At 46.3% G+C, this 21,884-nt stretch overlaps 2 protein-coding genes across 6 annotated transcripts in view; one reads left to right on the forward strand and one right to left on the reverse strand.

Annotated features, from left to right (window-relative positions):
• ect2l (epithelial cell transforming 2 like) overlaps positions 1-21,884 on the reverse strand; it is a 194,377-nt gene that overhangs the window by 28,071 nt on the left and 144,422 nt on the right. The window contains exon 22 of one of the 5 annotated variants that reach the window (XR_003464293.1): positions 7,536-7,654. The exons of the other annotated variants lie outside the window; for them this stretch is intronic. The gene's annotated coding sequence lies outside the window, so the exon portion shown is untranslated. The remainder of the gene's footprint in view (positions 1-7,535; positions 7,655-21,884) is intronic. 5 annotated transcript variants of the gene reach the window in all.
• Positions 1-21,884, forward strand: part of filip1l (filamin A interacting protein 1-like) — a 57,960-nt gene that overhangs the window by 21,659 nt on the left and 14,417 nt on the right. Inside the window, exons 3-4 of the mRNA XM_010742596.3 lie at positions 16-189; positions 289-467. Coding sequence (XP_010740898.3) covers positions 16-189; positions 289-467 — 353 coding nt within the window. The remainder of the gene's footprint in view (positions 1-15; positions 190-288; positions 468-21,884) is intronic.

The raw sequence follows: 21,884 nt of genomic DNA on the forward strand, positions 1-21,884 counted from the left end.
CTGCCCTCACTACAGGCCAGAGATGAAGTGATCACAGTGCTGAAGGCAGAAAAACTTGATCTGGCCCTGCTGGAGGCCAAATATGGTTTCGTCACACCACAGAAAGTCCTGCAGGCTCTGCAGAGAGACGCCATCCAGGGCAAGGCCGAGGTCTTACAGGAGGACATCTACGAGAAGCCGATGGAAGAGGTAACACCTTAATCATGGTTTTAAAAAATGACCTCGTTGACTGTCTAACACAGAGAAGTCCAGACGTGACAGATGTTTTTCTTTGTGCTTCCACCACAGCTGGACAAGTTAGTGGAGAAGCAGAGGGAGACGCACCGGCGGATGCTGGAGCAGCTGTTGATGGTGGAGCAGTCGCACAAACAGGCCCTGTACAAGCTGGAGGACGAGAAGAGGAACCACGGCGAGTTCATGAAGAAGAGCGACGAGTTCACCAACCTGCTGGAGCAGGACCGCGAGAGGTGAGCGCGCACGGGTTGAGCACGAGGGCATCGCAACCGCAGATTCAGCCCCGCGGCGACTTAACGTATTTATGTTGGCGTCCTCGGGGGAGATTCGGTGTCACATTAAATTTCTAAACTCTGATATATGATTTAAATGCTAATTTCTGGATGCCCTTCAACTACACTAAAGCAATTTTCTCCTGTTGCTGGGAAGACGCTCCATGAGCTTTAGAAAATAGTGTGTCAAGGATGATTAGGCTTCTCGTTCATGTTATTTTAGAGCCTTGAACCCAGCAAGTGTTTTTATTTGATATTACATGAGAAATATGCATTTATACCTGCTTTAGAGAAGCCAGTGTTGCTACTGTACCATATTTTCTACATGTGGAATTATGAATTATGCTATGTTGAGCACCTCAGATTAGATTAGGTAGACCAAAAATCTCAGATTTGACCCATCAGACCAAAGTACAGATTTCCACTAATCTGATTCTTTGTGTGTCAGTCGTGGTTTCTTTGGAGCAGTTCGACCACAAAGGCCTGATTCACACAGCTGATGCTGAGATGTGTGAAGCTGATGAACTCTTGGTTTTCCTTTTCTGGGTCAGAGCCAGTTTCATCAGAATGTTTGGTGGTTGATATCTTCTGGATTGACTGACCTTCGTGTCTTAAAGATGTTGGTTCTCTTCCTTAAAGATCCTGGTGTACGAGGTGCTACTAATGAAAGGTAACGAAATCCCTGCAAACCAACCCGCTGCACGTTCCATCGAGATCCAACAAGCAGAACAGAGAAAAGCGCTCGACTATGACAGCTGACAACACCACACAGCACGCATGAATTCAGCCTCTAAGTGCAGCACGAAACCGAAGCCAAAATTACAACTGATGCAGCTTTCTTATTTTAGCAATATCTGTCATCTGTAATTGCCTCACTGTCCCCACAGTGTCTTTATGAGTCAATGTCAGCATGTTCTTCTGGAGTTAGAGGGCCTCTTGAGTTATTTCAACTGACAAATGTTTTGTCTTTTCCCATGACCTTGCGTCGGATGATCTTGGGAGTTGAATGCCTTGCTCAAAAGCAGTTTCTCAGCTGGTAAAGGGGTTGTTCGAATCCTCCAGCCACTGCCAGAGTATAAATGTCTTAATAATCCTGTGTAATGTTAGCATTAAATCAAAGTGTTCCTCAGGATTACAGGGGGAAAAACCAGCCTGACGAGCTCCATTACTGTGTTTCCCATGACCTGAAGTAGGTCCTTTACTTTTATTATCACCTTTTATTGAACGACTGCACAAACCTGGAGTTTTTACTGGAGATCATCCAGCGACTAAGAGAGTTTGTCGACAGATAATTTAGGTCTGAGCTTAAATACACAAATAAGCTTTACGTTTTACGGCTCTGCTTTATGGTAGCGCTGCGGATATTTGTGACGCAGAGTGAAAAACCATATCCCTGGATAACTTTCCTACAGCTGAGCGAGTGCCAGCAGGCAGATCAGAACAAGGGACACTCGGATGTTTATGCTGCGGTTTCATAACGTGCTATGATGTGGTAATGCTCTGGACTGTCCAAGATCATAGCGGTATATCAAAATCGCTTCAATTTGGACCTTTGCTTGCATTCTCCTGTAAACTGACCACAGACAGACTTTTGGTCCAGACTGAAATGGGATGAACTCCCCAGAGGACGGAGCATGAATGATTTGAGTTCCTCTAGCGCCACCAGCAGCTCAAAGTTTTCTTTATCCTGTGAGATATCATGACACCAATGAGAGGAATCGATAGAAAATCTTCGATGGACGTCCATGTGTTCTTAGTGTTGCATCGTCACATGTCTACACTTTGTTTTAGGGCCGTGCCGGCGCTGGAGAAGCCTCAAAGATGCAGTGACGGTGCCCGGTGGTAGTAAACATACCTGCTGAAATTCAGCCTGGTAGCACTGGAGCATGTTAGATATTTGGACTCCTGGTAACACTTATGCTCGCTAACAGAAACAAGCGTGCTGCGCCTCTTGGCTGCCGCCTCATCTGTGTGATGTTTGCAGGCATCGTACTGAACTTACTGCTGGATTACAGCGCTTTCAGATCGCTGCACAGACATGCTGCAGAGCTCTTAACGCCTCCGATGGCGAAACCGTGATCCATAAAACGGTGTAACGTGAGATAAGTCTGGGATGAATTATTTGAAATCGCTGTTTGACGTTGCCAGCGAAGAGAGAAACGGCTGGAGGCCGAAGGTGGAAACATGTCTGACTGATTTCTTCTGTAAATGACACATTACTGGGCGGTGTTCTGTTTACTGCTTCCTCAGCAATATCACACACACACACACACACACACACACACACACACACACACACACACACACACACACACACACACGCACCCTCAGCGATTAATTTCACAAAAGGAAACACAGCTGGACGCCGGCCCGTGACCTATTTGGGACAATCAACATCATTACACTTTAGCCGTAGCAGAATGTTTGAGTTGGACTCGGAGGACGGTGTGTTACGACGACGGTCTGCGCTTTGTCACCGGGTATGTCAGGAAGGACGGGCTGCCATGAAAAATAGGCCCCCGTCCAGCGTGGAGCTAATTACCGCGTGAGAAAAGGCGAAAGATTTATACGACTGAGAGGAGGACGCAAAAACAAAAAAAAGAAAGAAAAGAAACTAACCTAATGGCTCGGAGGAGCATCAATCACACGGCGTGTTCAACAAGATGCCAGATCACCATGGAAATAGTTGATGAGTGTGTGTTTTTGAGGTCTGGGGTTTGCCAGCAGACTTCAGCATCAGTGTGTGTGTGTGCAGGGGGGGTCTTCATCATCTGCAGCATCTGTCTTCAGCGGTTGGACGCAGCTTTGTTTGTGTAGCTGAGGACACGGTAACGGTCGTAGATACACGCGTGTGTGTGATGTGAAGTTATTAGGACGTATCCTCCGACTGCGCCTCGCTCCCTCACATGAGACATTCGGCTCCTCGGTGCCGTCACACAGATAATTATGAGTTGGTCTATAAGCGGACGCACATGAGTCAGAGCACACGGGGGTTGTAAATATCGCAGATTTCCCTGCACAGCTTGTTGGATATTTATCATAACCTGGGTCTTATTTTTGCAGCTTTGGCCTTCGTTTCTATTGGATATGATAAAACCAGCGTCAGATTTTTAAATAGAGCTGAAGGTGAAAACATCCATTACTGGTGGAGCGGTTCAACTTTGACCCGCTGTGTTATTCTGCTGTCTATAATTCAGGTTTCAGTTTGGCCGCGCTCACTTTTCTCTGGGATAATCTGGATAAACTGTCGAGCCAAAGCACAAACTTCAGTATCTGGCAAGCTGAGCGAAGGCTTCAGAGTACATTACACTCAGAGATGTCAGCCACAGGAGGTTGTGTTGTGTCTAACGGGGGGACTGTCACAGTTTTGTTATCACTGTGGCTGAGCACAGCCAGAAATGATTCAGAGGCATCTCTCTCCTCTTGCAGACGGATGCTGCGACGAGCCGCATCGATCAGCACAGAGCAGACTGAGCTGGCCTGAAGTCAGACACGGAAACGGCGCAGACAATCCAAGATATTTTTGGGGCTTTGTTTTGTAGTTAGCAGCTAAAGAGTGACAGGAAAGTGAGGAGGAATGACGGGCGCAGGTCGGATTCGAACCCTGGGCCTACAAAATAAAACATCCTGTGCAAACTTCTGATCATAAAAACAGACACGAGGGAAACTATTTAACCATGTAGCATACTTACTCGTGATAGAAACACATAAACAGAGTCTGAGCAAGTAAAAGTCTGGAACGCTCTTGGTGGCCGGCATTGACGGACACATAACCCCCAGAAACTTTGATTTCGGGACCTTCAGTCAGAGCCAGGTTAGCGTTTTTCCACTAAGACAGACCAGGATTATGTCTTCATATTCACCGCACAAACCTGTTCTCATAAAAGTCTCTGCGAGACGGCAAATCAGCAACTATTTTGTTTCATTTCGGCTCCCCAGATGACGTCCGACATGACAAACTCAGTTGAAATCAACCAGAATTATCGTTCAAGCTTTCAGCAGTCATTTAAACCGCTGTTAAATCTTTCAGAGAAACATTTAACCAGAAGATATACGCCTGGCATATGAAAGATGTGGAGGTAGACGTGTCATCGAGGCCGCGGGAAGAAACAGAGGATCCCCGTAGAGCTTGAGTAAACGACATTTTAGCCACTCGCCCGAGCACAAAACCCAGAGTTTGTTCAGCGGCTTCTGTTCTGCTCCAGAACATCATCACGGAGCGGAAGAAAAACTTCGACTTCTAAAAAAGAAAAGCCACTTATCACTTTGTCTTGTGAGGAGAGCTGAAACAGAAACTCTCTCTCTCTGCGTCGCGGCACGGCGGCTTTAATTTCACTCTTGTTAATCTGTTGATGCATTTTAGCTGGATGTAATCATTTCCTCTCTGGGCAGCAGTAAGTTGTGTGTCTGGGTACAGCGATGCCTCTGACTGACCTCTCGAGAAGCCCTAAAAAGCATGTTGATCTGGGCAGGGGGTCGAGGATGAACCCCTCCACCTTCCCCCCCTTTGATTAATCCCCGTCGACGAGTGGTGACCTCATCGAGCGCCGGGCACTGCAGGAGCAGCAGGGGTGTGAGAGAGCGCGCGAGAGAGAGCGGCATCCTAACCATCAACAGATGTGACTTTAAACATGACTTCAGCACGCAGATACACACAGCTCGGCCACGGCAGGCAGGCAGGCAGGCAGGCGCTTTGTTCTTTAGCAGAGAAGAAGAACTTTACGACCATCTGTATCCTCTGATTTCACGCATGCCGCGTGGAACAAACTGACTGATGTCGGTGCGAGGAGTTCACGTGATGCAGGAAATACGAGCATCCGGCTATCTCCACCATTTAAAGCTTCACATGTTGACGTCTCGAAACATGAACTCGGATACCTCGAAGTCCTGTGATGTAACGTCAGGAAAATGCACACCTCATGTTCGCAGAGCCGAGCTGCTCTGGGATCAGTTCACAGAGGCAAGGAGAAAAGGTTCTGCTGATCCTCGAGTCCTGAGCTTTTTAATATTTTAACACTCTTGTTTCTCTTTGTGGTGCGAGAAAGTGCGCACGCCGCGGTGCCAGAGTTTAATTTGGCAACGACGCAAACGCTGCCACAAGACGGCGAGCAGAGAAACGGCCTTATTAAAGGTGAAGAGTGGTTGGAATTCAAAACTTACAACAAACCAACTAAAACACGCTCGTACGCCGCTCACATGTGCACATTGTTCGACTTGTTTCAAATTTTTCTCATGATTCACACTAGATGAAGATGAAGCAGCGTGTACTTTCCCAGAAACATCTTGAATTTGTCATTTTCTGTGTTTTATTAGTCAGAACAGCTTGCACAACACCTCCTTCATGTGGAGGTCCAATAAGTTGGAAACGAAGCCGACGATGATACCGGCGCGATCGCTTCTAATCGCTGCAACTTGCAAAAGCACGGTAGCTGCAAACGTGACACCGCATGACCTCCTCCCTCCTCCTCCTCCTCCCTCGTAATGATTTGCAGGGCACACAATATGTCTTCATGCCATCTGGTTGACTTTACTGCACATGAGATGACATCACTCATGTGGATCAGATCGGGAACATTCCTCAGCGATGGCCTCATCATCGCTGAGATGCTTATTATCCAGACCTGCCCTGCTCGGCGCTTTGAAACAGAACACAGCCCTCTTTTTTTTTTTATGATCTGGGATTTTTGGGGGGTTTGTTCCTGCAGGTTCACCTCAGAGGCAGGTTGTGAACTCTCGCAATGTTTTAGGAAGTTGTCGAGCAGCTGTTGAGCCGCGTGCACGAGCGGGGTCTGTCCTCACCTCCGCGTTGTTAAACTGTTGGTGAGGACGCAGAAATCGGCCTCGTTCATCAGCACATGACATGTGATCGCTGAGCTCTTAACGAATGAAAGCAGCACACCTGTAATCCACCCAGAAATGTTGCAGCCTGCTGCATATCTCACATTCCTGCTCAAAGCCGGAGTCGAGCTCTCGATACGACACACGAGAGGATGAGAGACGTCAGATGAGATGTTCTAAACGTGGAGAAAGAAATGTGTTGTTTATTAAATGCTGCTACGGGGAAAGTACAGCTTTGTGTCAAACGCTTCCTTTTATGGGAAGGAAAATCTCTGAAAGCCTCGAGCAGACTACTGTATATGACGTTACTCAGGTATTTGCAGCTGAAGCCCGGCACCGGCGTGCCCCCATGTTGAGGTCAGGAATCGCACGAGTACGACACATTTAGCGACACCCTCCAAGTACACAGATGACACGCAGCCACCTCTTCCAAACACAGTCTGCCTCGTCCACACGTGCGTCAGCGCCTCGTTCTCCTCGAGCCCTTTGCACTTTGCTCGGTTGAAGCCGACGCTAAACGCTGAATTTATGGATGAATTACATCCAGAAAGAGAAGAGCGAAACAAAGAGTGAAAGGATATTACAGCGCCGTGATTAACGGGATCGCTGTTGATGTCTCGGCGGCTCGGCTGCCAGAATGATGATGTGATGTTCTGAAAACACAAGAAGTTTGCACAGCTGAGGCGTCCAAGAGTCAAGGCGTCAGAAGACTCATACTACTTTATTTAAATACTTTAAAACATGCCAGAAGGAAATCTACTTGTTTGGTTGTCTCAACAGCAGTCACACTAACTCGAGGCCAAAAGCTGCAGTTCCTCTTGTTGTCCACTTGAGGCTGGCTCCAGAAGTGAGTCAGTCTCCATAAGTCCCCATGTTTCACAGCAGAAATAAACATGTTTACAGCCTGGTACAAAAAACAGTTTTGGTCTCTGTAGCTAATTTCCCCGTTCATGACAACTGTACTGAGGGTGAATTTATATACAACTCACCTGTTCACATTATATTAAGGCTTAAAGTTATGCAGGATTAACAGAATATGGCTCTTTGGATGATTAATAGTTGTTGTATCTTTCGGGTCAGCAGATAAAAATGAATGTTTGCTTATTTGTTCTGCATCACTTTTGTTTGTGTATCCAGCCGCTCGTCACTTCATCACCCCCACATCGTAGGAAAAACTGAGCGGCTACTGACCTGATCCGGGCTGGTCAGCCAACACTCCCTCCCTCTTTGTGCTTCGGCCAGATAACGAGCAGATCGCTCCACAGCCTCGCCGACCTCGGCCTCATTTATCTGAACCTGCTGCGACGAGGCCGATGCGATTAAAAGAAGGAAACTTTACTTTCACTTCACTTTAAAAGCTGTTGAACTTTATCTCTAGTTATTTGAATAATGATGTTTCGCGTCGGGCTAAGATCGATTTTAAGAGTGAGGGATGATACGCCGATAGGAATACGTTCACAGGAGACTTCAACAAAGCGTTCATGCTTTCTCACCTCCCTGCAAAGAAAAAATAATCTTAATAAACTCTCCTTTGCATGATCAGAAACTGTGAAAATAAATAGAGGCCCAGCAGACGTGCATTAGCGTGCACCTTCAGTATTTCCTCCTGATAAATCAGAATAAACTGTCAGGTGGTTTATTTTGCTCGCCTTGTGGTTCAACAATCCGTCATTGTTTGTTTTTGCTGAAGTTATCTCATCCACAAAATATGATCTTCACTCGGAGCCGCTCTGCGCTGCAGATGTGTCGGTGCTGCCGCGTTAACAGACGCTGGAAGAGTAACACAAGACAGACAACTAGCTGACGTGAAAGCGCGCTCTTACGTTAAAGTGTGTGTGAGGAAACTGTCAAAATATTACTCCATTACATCCACAAACTAGGTGGTAATTAGGCCCGGAGAGTCGTCATCGCATGGCGTAATGTGATTACATCTCCCCTGACAGAATGCAGCGATTAGACCTCGACCACAACTCCGCGAGACTCACAAGCTTGTACTTTTCCAACCTTTTTTAGACTTGTTATAAAACCGGAGCCTAAAATAGAATTTAAATGTTGATGAATTCGAGTGTGCGACTTTTTCTAGAGCTGCCTGAGAAGTAAACACAGCTCGTTTCAAAGTACAGCTCACGTTAAGGCTCATTTTCTGCTTTAAGTTGATTTTCTAAACAGTATTCATGAGACTGTTTCAGCTTAGAGAGATTTTTGCTTTTCAACATTTCAAACAGACTCAGTCTTATCTCAATAAAACGTGGCATAAACATCAAGAGCAGCGCTAAGATGGTCACAGCGTTATTAGAACATTTTTAAAAGAGCAGAATCAACTCACGAGAGCCTGACAAATGGTTATGGTGCCTGGGAATCTGCAGGAGTGATGTATGAGCTAATCTTCTATTTGTGAAAGGAAATAGCACGGAGGGTGGAGGAGCCGCGGGGTCACGGAGGGAAAAAACTGCAGCTAATGTAGAGGTAGCATGACATTTCTACGCTTGCCGTGAACCGTGCGTGGCCTCTGCCAGCGCCGGAGACAGAGAGTGATGGCGAGACTCAAACTGAAACAGAGGAGGACGTGTAGACTTGACATTGTGGAGGATAGTTTACACGCCAAAGCGAGGGCTAATCTCTCTCGCTTTACCGTTTTCTCACATTTGTTCCAGCAGACACCTTCTTGAGTTACAGTCTGGCAAAACATGGCAAAGGGGAAGCCATTTCTCCAGGCTGGAAGGAAGCGACAGCGAGAGAGGCTGTGCACATTACGTCCTCGCCGCTGGCAGCTGCAGCGTCTGAACAATGAGTCGGCGCCCAGTGCTGCCGGGCCGAGTCAAGAGTCGAGATAGTGAGTGAAATATGGAGCATGGATGTGGCAGCTCGAACGGGCGAAAGCGTGCAAACGGGGAACATTTTCCTTTTAACAAAGACGGGATGACCGCCGCGCCTTCGTCGCCCGTCGACTTGACGAAATGTCGGACGCTCAGGCTGCACTTGAACCCTCATGTTTAGCATTTAAAAGCTCGTCATGCAGCTGAAAACAACTGCAAAAATGTGACAGTGCAGCTGAAGGTAGACGGGAAACGGAGGGCGGGGACGGGCAAAGGTTGGAATCGGGTCGCTGGGGTAATGACCAGAAGTCTCAAGACCACGAGACGGGTCGCTGCATGAAGATGTGTTAAGATGAGCTGTTAAAATTATGTTGAAATACAAAAATGATGCTCTAATAATTGGCAAGGCCGCGGCAGATGAGTCTACTGAGAATGTTCATGTCAGCACAACTCATGACCTCATATCCTGTTTCAACCGCTGGGAGGAAGAGTCAGTTTAGCCAGGGCCGCAGGCAACAACACCCCACCTATGGGACTGTGTGTGTGTGTGTGTGTGTGTGTGTGTGTGTGTGCGTATCATTTTCAGTTTCTCACTGTGAGGAAACGTTTTGCCTCTTCATGTGGGGAAGTTCACATCCCACCACATGTCACTCATCCTGATGAAGGACGCCTCGCCGTGTAAACAACGATCGCACCGTGTCAGGCAGGTGATTCATGCCGCGGTTACAACATCACATCATCATTTGAGAGGAAGGTGGATGTGTGCACACAGGATGGAGACAGAAATACGCTTATTTACCAGGCAACCAGCACATTGCCGCAACCTGCTGTTTCCAGACTTTAACAAAAATGATCTTCTCATCAAGTAAGCTCATAAAAGTATATCCCAAAATGGTGAACTATTCCTTTAGATAAGTTTGAATGAATTCAGGGAGCCGCACAGGAAAACTCATAAACATTGGTCTCATAAAGGCCTTTTCCTGCGGTGGCGTTTCCGTCTCACTTCCACGTTAAAAAAGGTCCAGTGTCAGATTTAGGAGGCTCTATTTACAGGATGTAATCTACATTTTTAGATTAGCCAGGAGGCGGAAGAAGTACTGACACGGTGGCGGCGGCACAGGGCTTTAAATGCCACGTTCAGACGTTCAGCCACAATTTGATCAAAGATGGAAAAACAATGAGGTGTGCTGGCTGACACTGTATGTCATCCGTGGTGTCGTTGTTTCTGCAGCCAGCGTTGAGGTTTTACAGGATTTGTGTAAAAATTGAAAATAGCTCTTGTAACGTTCTCGGGGTGTTAGGAAGCAACTGATTTGGAGGTGGTAACACTTAATTAGGGAGGTTTATAGGGAGCATTTACTTTTCCTTGACGAAGTTTGTCCGACGGAGGCCGATAAAAACAAAAACAGCGACCGCTCTCCGTTTGTTGCCGAGGGGAGTTTGGACGTTCTCGCGTTCAGGTGTCTTCAACATTCATCGCCTCTGATTGCAAATCTGTGTTTAACATAAGAAAGTGAGACTGCGGGTATTGTGGGAGTGGAAATGGACCCGTCCAGACTGAGGTGGTCGGGGTGTCAGGCTCTGATATGGAAAGCAATATTTCAAACTCTCTGGCGGGGAACAATAGCGAGCTGTCAGGAGGGGACCACCCCGTCGCGGTGCATCCTGGGCTTCGACCAACCAGGAAACAAGAGCCACGGCTGGGTTTTAAATTCCCTCCCTCCCAGACCCGATGCAAGGTGCCGGAGATGATTGATGAGAGTGTTTTCCTGTGAGGTTACGAGGCTGGAGAATATTGGCGCTGGTCCGTTTCAGGGTTGAGATACGAGGGTAAACATTATCTTTTCAGACACACCTTTTCCCTCCATAGTAATTCTCGGTTTCTTACAAATATTTCAAGTAAATTATATGAACTTAATCATCGTGTATCCGTGAGTAATATCCTGAGAAAAAGAATGTGGAAGCACTGTTTAACAGTTTAATCTTTTACAAGCCCACCAAGCCTCTGCGAAAACACTGCAGAAATGTAATTTAACTCTCAATAATATGCATGACTTAACAGAAACCCAAATTCTGTCTTTTTATGGCAGGAGACAGGCTAATTAACAAGCCCGATGGCTCCTATGGTTGATAATTTACATCCACGACCCTCAGAATGTAGGTTTTTTTTCTTGAGCTGCAGCAAAACAAACAACATCCACCTTCCTCCACCCTGAACGCTTGAACCGCACTCTTCCTAGAAGTCATTTCCAGAGCAAAACGGTCTTTCTGATCCGAGCCCAAAACCTCAATTACACTGTATTTTTCCAGGATTAAATTATGCAGTCAACTTAGTTTTACTCAAAAATCTCCTATCCTGATGCTGCGTTGACCTCGCCGAGCCATAAACAGCTGGCACTCGGTTTGATACCCTTGTAACACCGAAGGATAAAGACGTCGGGGTAGATGATATTTTGATGGGGGGGTTTCAGGAGGATTTAAGGTTGCCTTGTGCGTTCAGCCGTAAAAGATTAGAGCGATGAAATCAGACTTTTGTCAAAGTCCAGCGGGCTGATATCTCAGGACAAATGTTTTTGGGCTCTAAACCGAGCAAATCCTCCTGGCAGTGACGGAGGTGGGTGGGTGGGGAGTATGACTAAAGGGTGGAAAAACGGTTTAAGGGGTCTATCCAGTTTCAGGAGCCTCTCATGGTTTAGTGAAGTGGAAGAAAGGGGAAGTATCCATGTCTGCGAGGAGACAAGTAAGGTTGGTACTAAACTCTTACGAGGCTCCTCGCAAAGAGCCAAGCGAGACATCTCACGCTTTATTTATTAACACACTCCTGTTCTGTTCCGACAGAGAATCTCAGTGAACCGTCTCCCACCTCGTATCACCTATAATCTGAATAAAAGCATCCAACAATCTCAGAAGGGTTCATGCAATGTTTAAGCATGCCAAGGAGGAGGAGGCACGGTATCTGCGGTTTGGACACAGAGCAAACACAAGAGAGAGAGAGAGGGAGAGAATAAATGCTATGCCTGGATCTCTCTAATTTAATGTAAGTATAGCATGAGCTCATTCCAAAGGCGCTTTTTTTTTTTTTTTTCAAACAAAGAAAATTATGAGCTCACATTTCGAGAAGCCGTATATTACAGCCAGTTTTATGCTCGACCCAGAATGACATAAAAATCTGATTTAGCAGCTATTCTTCTGCTCTGTTAGGCCTTGGCGTCCGCTCAGAGCGACTGCACTGCGTCCAGATTTTAATATTACATTTTAAATGGAAGCCTGTGTCTCTCTCTCTCACTCTCTCTCTTTTGCTGGGAGCGGGTCAAATTTGATGCACAACTGTCTTTTATTCATCAGGCTCGCCTTAACTCAGGGGAGAGCAAATGTTTGCGAAGGAGGCATGTGATGGGAAGGTTATTGGCTCGGAAAGTGCTGTTAAGGTTCCTTTGGGCAACTTTTTGGGAGCTTAAGCCCCAGTTAAGCCCCGACTACTCAAGTGAAGCTGCTGAGTGGCCAACAGTACAAAACTGCTGTTGCATTAGTAATCTCCAGGGTGTGTAAGCACAGTAAAGTGGTGCAGGAAAGGAAAGTGTTGCAGCTGTAATCCCACCTTGTTTCAAACAGTCTGCATAATTAATCTCTGAAAGAAAGACGTCTCTAATATGTCTTAAAGTCAGCTCTGAATCCAGCACAAGCTGTTTGGGTTTGCTTTTATAAATATGTAAACATTATGAGCACAGAAATATGCTTTGGCAGCCGTGAAAGTTCCTGTTAACGTGGACAGAAGTGGATGTAAAGATCCACGCCGACACGCCAACAGATGTTCTTACATTTTTTAAATATCTTGTAAAAAAACCTCTCAAGACTCGGGCGCTCTGCCAGAGCTAATTGCACCAAAAAAGAAAAATAAAATCAACATCAATCCTCATCAACGCTGGAAGTCGGCGGACAAAGCTAAACCTCGTAACCCCTCTGTGCTAAAATGCCTCTCTGGAATCACTCCAGATGTGAGCCATCTGTTGTGTTCAGTCACTGAGGTGAGACTAGTAGTGTCTATCCAGACGGTGACATCACCCAGAGTAGAGACGGGCTAAAATCCAACATTGAGGCCTTTCATTAATAACGCTGCTGATCCGAGCCTTTCAGGCAGCACTAAGGTATCCCACCGGTGCACTTCATCAATATTTTAAGTGTTTTCTGTCTAATGCAGCCAAGAGACCCCCGAAAAACTCCAGGGCTGCACTGTATCACAGAACACACGCCTCTGACTTCTCCGCTTCCCCGGGAGGTTTCCGATTTTATGAACTTGAAAACCTAAAGGTGACCCGAAGAACATCGAGCACAGATATGTTTTCTGGCCTCAGTGCTGCGAGACGTGTTCTCGTTTTCCAGCTGTTGGTAGGTCCTCTCTGAAGAGCTGGAGGTCTTCAGGTAGAGAGGGACGCCCCTGATCTGGAGTAAAGTCTGGATGCGTCATTCAATGAGAGGTAACACATTCGAGTAGGTGGGTGCAGAACCGAGCCACCACGTTCTGGATCATCTGCAGGGGTTTCACTGTGCAGGCTGGGAGGCCCGTCTGGAGGGCGTTATAGTAACCAAGTCATGAGAAGTTGGGTCGCATGTTGAGTCAGATAAAGCCAGATTTTTACCACAGAGCGACTGTCCTCAATTACCAACCCAAGAACTTTGCCTCTTGCTGTTTAAACTCATAACTTCCCATGATGACTGTAACGAACACCGACGTCTTCGAGTGAAAAAGCATGTACCATTTGACACGTTCAAAGAAGAATTCATACATACATGACAGACAGACGCAGAGCAGCTATTTGCATCAGTCAACGTATAAATTAAATAACTCTGTGCAGTGACGGAATAACCCGCAGGACACAAAGGGATGACTCACACGCTTTCCTTGGGATAAAAATGTCGAGACAACAAATACAGATGTGAGGATGACATGCGACGATTCATTTCAAATTGAGGCGATGACGTGGCGACTAAGTGGTACGAGCCCCGAGTCTGCTTCTTCTCACTTTAATCCAGAATCAAAGACAATTCGAGGCCGACTGCCAAGTCATTGGGATAATGAAAGCCCGGACAGGAAGTCAGCAGACAATAGAGAGAGCGTTGTGTCCAAAACCTCCACCACCCAGCCGGGGTCTCATCCCCTCTGAGCACTCCGGGAGAGGAGTGATGTCACCCTAACACACCCCACTGAGACACACACACTCGCAGTCAATCACAGCTCTGTCTCACTTAAGTAAATTCCAGCGTCACACCCCACATCCCGAATCACTATCATTTACATTCCTCCCGAACACAAAGAGGTGAGCAGCGAGTGGGAGGATCCAGCTGCTCGTGATGGAAAGGCGAGGAAGATATGACGGGGAGGGAGGAAGGAGAGGAGAGACGAGGAAGGGACAACTCCTCTAGTAAACCGTGTAAAGGAAGTTGTTATGAAAGGATGTCGAAGGGGTCAGATCATTTAGACAAGTCCATCAAACTTAAAACACTTGATTCATCAGATGTTTTTGGTCAAAGACATCGCCTCCAGCCTTCTGCGACCCCGATAAGGATAACTCCCCGACCTCCACCAGGCGCTGTAGCGATGCATGGCCGTTCTAGCCAACGTCAAACAGACAAAAGCGAAACAAATGAACTGCGTAGCATATTTACATATGCAGAAGAATATTTAGAAGAACATAAACCAGGACAGCGACCAAATCTGAGCAAGTAAGCAAAAGTGTGGAGGGATAAACGCTCCCGTACAGGACGGGCCAAAACAGCGACGTAAGCCGGAAGGTCGGCCGAGCTGAAGTATTAAAGTTTGATAAATTGGCCAAAGGTCGAGTGGCCTTGACCCTGGAGATGATGAAACTCCAGGCCTGGTTAAGATAAAAAATGATTGCTGCTGGACAACTCTTCAAAACCGGTGAAGTCTTTCCTCATAATATTATAAACAGCTGTGCAGTGTTTTGGCGTCTGATAACCCTTTAAAAAGCCTTCATGGATCTACTTCTAACACTTACGACGTACTTGGATCATGTTTCATCATCTCCCTGATACCTGAAGCAACACCAAGGCAGCGAGATGCGGTTCGTTAAGTCTGAAATCCCTTTTGTTGCTACTGAAGCTACAATAGAAGGTTATTTGCTGAATGCACTGTTTGCACTGGAAACAAACAATCACCCGTAACCTGATAATGTTTCTGCAGTAAACGTAACAGATCACCTGTCGTTTCTTTCCTCGTCACTCTAATCCCCCTTCCCCCCCGCTCGCTCGCATGTGAGCCATTATTTCTGAAAAATGATGTGTGTCATCCGAGGTCTCGGCTCTCTTCTGTAGCAGCGAACGGAGCCAAAAGCGTTATGAGAGGGTTCGGATAAATGACGAATGAGGACATCTGGTGAGTTTCGTCAGGGGTGTGTCATCGACAGAAAAGACAGAAGGAAGATGATCAGGAGGAGATAAGGACAAAGAAAATATAGTTTAGTCCATTTAAAAGTGTGCTAATGCTCATTTTAGATGCATAAATAATGAAAACGTGATGTAAATTAGACCTCTGAGGCCATTAAACACCAACACATTGTTCAGCGCTGTCCAAAACCGGCCCAACCCAAGTGTAAGTAGATTCATTCTAATCAAACGCAAACAAAACACACGTTGAAGACCGGTTTCAATACCGTGAACTCTCGAAGAATGTGGGAAAAAGTGCTGCAGGTAGTACATGAAAAAGCAGATGCCTCCTCCGGGGACTTGCACTCATGGTTGGATTGGTTGGGGAAGAACTGGAGCGTCACAGGTCGTACATGGGAAAACTTTATGCTGGCCCGATGGAGCCGCTTTTTCTATTGGGTTGAGTTCAGCTCTCCTACGCATCAGGTCCACACTGAGAGCAGAGAAGAAGCTCGTCTTGTTTCCACCGGAAGAAAAGTGGCTCACAGAAAAGCCTTAAAGTCATTTCCTTCGTTATTTTTCTGGTTCCTCCGCCACTCATGTGTTTTTCCACCTAGACCTGTTTTCGGGGTCATCCTCGACTGTCTTCAGTCTCTTCAGAGGCTGCTGAGCCCGGTTATATTGCAGAGCTCCTGCTCTGGCACGACACTGGCTCTGCTCCCAGTCAGTGTTTCCAAAACATTCCCCTGTTGCTCTGAGCATCTCAGCTAACAAACTGAGCTAACAGCAGCTAACAAACTGAGCTAACAGCAGCTAACAACCTGAGCTAACAGCAGCTAGCAAACTGAGCTAACATTAGCTAACAACCTGAGCTAACAAACTGAGCTAACAGCCGCTAACACACTGAGCTAACAGCAGCTAACAACCTGAGCTAACATCAGCTAACAAACTGAGCTAACAGCAGCTAACAAACTGAGCTAACAGCAGCTAACAAACTGAGCTAACTTTGGCTAACAGCAGCTAACAAACTGAGCTAACAGCAGCTAACAACCTGAGCTAACTTTGGCTAACAGCAGCTAAAAACCTGAGCTAACAGCAGCTAACAACCTGAGCTAACTTTGGCTAACAGCAGCTAAAAACCTGAGCTAACAGCAGCTAACAGACTGAGCTAACATTAGCTAACATTAGCTAACAGACTGAGCTAACATTAGCTAACAGACTGAGCAAACATTAGCTAACATTAGCTAACAGACTGAGCTAACATTAGCTAACAGACTGAGCAAACATTAGCTAACATTAGCTAACAAACCGAGGTAACATTAGCTAACAGCAGCTAACAAACTTGGCTAACAGCAGCTAACAACCTGAGCTAACAGCAGCTAACAGCAGCTACATTTACTTCACTGTCAGGAAACTGTGAATCAGTTGAGGTGAGTCGAGGACACTTCGAGGTGAAAACATTTTCAGCAGCTTCATCGGTGAAACAGTCGTTGGCGTGTGCCATGAAAGCGTTACGCATTCTTTAGCGTGGGCGCACAGACGTACGAATGACGTAGAAAAAGTTGCACAACGCTGCTTCAAACTCCAAAAAACAAAGATTCATAACGGCGTCTGCGGACAATGAGACACAATAACAAACTAAATCGAGTACTGATGTGAGAAACTGAAGTATTGAATGACCGTTTGGTGCCAGCTGGACCCCTTACATAGACACAAATTAACACTCAGAGTGTTTTTCACGCGTAAATCTTCCTCAAATAGCACAATGAGACGACCTCAATGCCAAAAGTGTGTTCTCATGTTTGTTACGTAAAAAAAAAAACATTCCTTGCCCAACTCATCAAAAAATAGCAATGTGATGACACCTCTATCAGCGGGGACTGGACTCTTTGGACTTTTTCCATTAGCGCAGTTGTGAAAGCATTGGCCAGATTAGGAAACTCATTTCCTGTGTTTAAAAGATGCCGGACAGTGTTTGTAGATAAGTCAGCGGATGAGTAAATGGGACAGATATCTGAGTAGGAGTTGGATACACAGCGCTGATGCTTCCCTAATATCCAGAAGTTTGTTTGTCCTGAGCTGTTATGACAATGTGTGTGTCGGAAAGAGTAGGCGGCTGCGCTGAAAACTGATGAGCTGTTCACTCGGATTCAAATGGAACAAACTTCAAGTACATTTCCTGCAAACTTGGCTGGTGGTCACGTTGTAATTTTTCCGGGCTGAACCGGCATTTAAAGATACGTGCTCCCCCTCCTCTCCCTTAAACACAGCCTCAGCGCCGAGGGCTTTGAAGCGCAGTTATCTTTAACTGCGTAAATACAACCTTTGTTTCGGGCGCAGGCGGAGGTGATGTGCATGAGAACACAGCCTTTTATAGCTCAAAACAACAGATTAACAGGTAAATCTACAAGCACGCAGGTGTGAAAAACGGCAGCGAGAAAGCTCGGCTGCTTGAAATCTGATTAAAGAGACACTCGTGCGCCTCCGTGCACCGTTTGAGATCAATGCTAATCCATCAGGAAACCATCAAAGAGTCTCTGGAGGCTGATCCACTCTGCTCACCTGACAGCTGGACAGATTAGCGCATGTGTGTGAATTTCCTGCCAAGTTACAAGATCTTTTGTTAAGCTCTTGTCATTGTTAAAAGCAGGGTGTGACGGGATCACCGCCGTGTGGAGCTTAATAGCAGGAGTCAGGCTCCAAAGCTCAAATTGCTTTAATAGATGCTGTCGGGCAACCAAGAGGGGGACTTGAACTCCGGGTGGTACTTCTGAGATCTCACAGGGGGAGGTTAATGCAGTGCAGGTAATTTGCTTTCCAGCTAGGGCACACCACCCGACCTGAGCCCGTCTTGTAGGGAAACCAATCCATTAATTAAGAATCCATCCATCCGTCTTCTTGCATGTTGAACCGCCTCGACTGGCTCCTTCCGAGCTGCCTCTGGATCTGTCTCGGCTGCTCGTATCTGTGATCTTCTTCTTTAGGTCACTACCCCAAAACTCGTGACCACGGCTGAGGGTTGGAACATCGAGAGCTTGACTTTCCTGGTCAGTTAATTACTAATCACGGCTGTGGATTCATTGAGATGAAGAGAACATCGGCCTCTTTCTCGGACATACTCTGGATATATTCTCTGCTATAGCGTTTGATAGGTGAGACTTCAGTTGCAGCTTATTTCCATTTGTTTATTTAGTACTAATTTACGCTGTGGTGACGAGAGCTCTCTGGATAAAGGTCGTGGTTTCTGTAAAATGTTCATAAACACGTCATGTCTCGAGTCAGTGCAGACTTTTCTCTGGATTAAACCAAGACGCCGATGTTTGCCTTAACCTGAAGTCAGTATCGCGCTGCGTGATTGGATATTTCGTCTGTTGCTGCAGTCGATGCCACCGTGTGCACGTAACGGCTGGTGGTTGATGCGTGGCCCCCACCCGTGAGTTTGAAATCCACCACGTCTGTGCAAACAGCGATGGAAACATCCTCCTTAAGTGTTTGCAATTCACATCAAAGTCCAAAGTGCTGTAAGGGTAATGATTATCAGCTGTACCAATTGAGGGCAGCAGACACACGCCTGCCCTGCCCTACACACACACACACACACACACTCGTGTACACACCTCTGCTTTCGCACTACAAGTGTGATCCTTTGTTAGGCAATGGCTGTTGTTAGTCTGTAAATTACAGCCTGTCTACCTGGTCCAGCCCTTCAATCTGAAGCTGCGAGATTGATTCCTGCCTATAATCTTGTATCACCGCGCGGTGGGATGACGTGTTACATCGCTGGAGATGGGAAAGAACAACACGATTATTCTATTAAGAAGTCGGAAAAATAGGCTGCGCCGTGCCTCCAACCAACCCCGAATACTTCGTCTCAATTATTCGACCGACTGAAACGGCTTTAAAGAGACGTTCACAGACATTTTGATAGCAGTCAGGAGGTCTCTTATCTAATTCACTGCACCAGAAATGGGGACTTTTTATAGATTTTTCTGATCATATAAAAACATTTAAACCGTCTCTAAGGAACAAATAAGCTGCAGCTATAAGAGAGAACAGTTTCTCTGGGTTTCTTGAGGTTGCATGAGACTGTGAAATCCTAGTTATGTAACAGTGAAAGTGAGTTATGGAGACAGGTACAGACATTCAGACTCAACAGAAGAAAAAAAAAGAAACACACATGTTTGTATTTTCCTTTAGTCTGAGGCTTTTCTGAGACTCAAATATCTTGTTAGCAGCAAACTTCAATGAAGGGAAATGTAGAAAATGTAGAAAACTTCTGTTTAAGAGGCGAGCGGACGTGTTTTTAGTGCTACAAACTCTCCCTGAGGGTTACAGCTGGCAGAAAGAGAGGTGAGAGGTCATCCCCCCACTCTCACTTTTCATTAGAAAGACAAAAATACAAGGTACGGACACGACTTAAAGGTCCAGTGTTAGGAACATAACGGAGGTCAAAGAGGGAGATGAATCGAGCCCATCTCTAACTAGGCAAGACTGTACGGCATGTCACGACTACAAACAAAAGTTCTTGAGCCAGAGAACAGCCGTAAAAAAACAGAAACGAGAAAGAGGTGGTGGACGAAGACGGAGACAAAAGAGGGGGACAAGGGATAAACAAACAGAAAGAGGAATGTGGAGACAAAGTCATGGGTGGATAAAACGAAGGAAAGAATTCCAGCGAGAGATACAGAGAGAGAGAGAGAGAGGAGGGAGGGGGAAGGAGACATATGGATTTGATTACAAGCCGATGATGTCATGTATGTATGTCAGGTAATCAGCCTCTGGGCAGACAGCGCTGAGTGTGCGGGGCAAGACCGGGCCTCGTCCGTGACGGCTGCAGAAACTCGCACTCACGGAGAAGGTGAGGTGTCTCTGACTTTGTCTGGTTCTGCTGCACGCAGACGGCTGATCGGATCCTTAAATCACACAACGTACCGCCACGGGGCAAAAATGTGCAAACGTGCATCAGACCCGAGAGTTCACAGAGAAACTCGGCAGTATCTCATCTGGTTTGGACGTTAATGATTTTTTAGATTCATGTGAGATATCAGGTACCAGCCGGTGCACATGCACACAAACTCTGAACACAGGTGTCTTCTCTGAACGCACTTGTATGACAGCTGGTACGAGGATTGTGTAAGTAACAGAAATCAAGGATATCCCGTATCGCGTGTTCACTCACATAACCTTAAAAGCAGAAGCCAAGTCTTTGAGGTCTAAGCGGACTTTCAGGCCCAATACAAGAGAGGGGAACGTGATCTCCCGAAAGCTGTCCATAGATTCACGTCCAAGCTCGATTCGCTTGATTAGTGGTGCACCACACAAAGGGAACAAGAGGAAAGCTGATAAAATGCAAGTTCAAAGGTTAAGTAAGACATAACAGTATCACTGGTAGCGTGTCGCGTGCTGTTTTGAGGTTTCAAAGTTCGTCCAGGGCAAGAAAAGGGCAGCCGGACTTTCATATCACGAGCTGTTTGTCCTGAAGTCGAAAATGAACGTCGTGATCATGTCAATGAACATCAACGAACAGGAGCACAACTAGATAAACCCTGTACGTCTCCTGGAGAGTTGACAGAGTTGGTTTTCGCTGAGTTTCGGTGATCAGAAGAACCACGAGCCGATCTGGAAACCGAGCCGATCTGCTACCTACATCGGCATCTGTTAATGCTGAGGTTTTCCAGCCACCAGCGGCAGAGATTTGTTGTTAACTTGTACCGTTACAAAGCTGCATCATTGGAAAGTCTGAGCCAGGACTTCGTCTAGTCCAGTCTGCATTTAAACAGGTGAATGGAAATGCATCAGCAGGTCCACAAGATCTCCAAAACGCCACATAGTTGATTCATTTCCGCCTCCGTCTTCATGACTGTGAGGTAAAAATACCATGTAGTCTTGTATGTCGTCAATCGGCCAATTTATTGGGATGATGTTGTATTATGTTGCGGTAGAAGCTGATCTAGGCTCAGCTCTCTCTTTTCTGGGGGTTTTTCTGACAGTTTTTTGGCGCTTTGTTTTACTTGGACGGTGACAGTGTAGATACAGACAGGAATACAGGTCCCCGGTTAGAATCAAACTGGAAACTTTGCAATTATATGGTAGACATCTTAACCACTAGGCCACAAGGACGCCCCGAGGCTGATTCTCTTTGACATAGTAATAATGCTGGTCTGAACACAGCCTTCGTAGAGCAGGTCACAGTTGGACAAGGGGAGTAGTCTCCAATCACAAATCATCTCCTGCTTCATGTAGCACCATAAATCCTTTCATTCATCCGTGTAACTCGTGTTTTGTCCAGGAAGTTCCAGCTCAGAAGAACATGGCAGCGTGCTGAAATGCCGGAAGACCG

This window comes from Larimichthys crocea, chromosome XIX (genome assembly GCF_000972845.2).
Source record: "Larimichthys crocea isolate SSNF chromosome XIX, L_crocea_2.0, whole genome shotgun sequence".
Classification (NCBI taxonomy): domain Eukaryota; kingdom Metazoa; phylum Chordata; class Actinopteri; family Sciaenidae; genus Larimichthys; species Larimichthys crocea.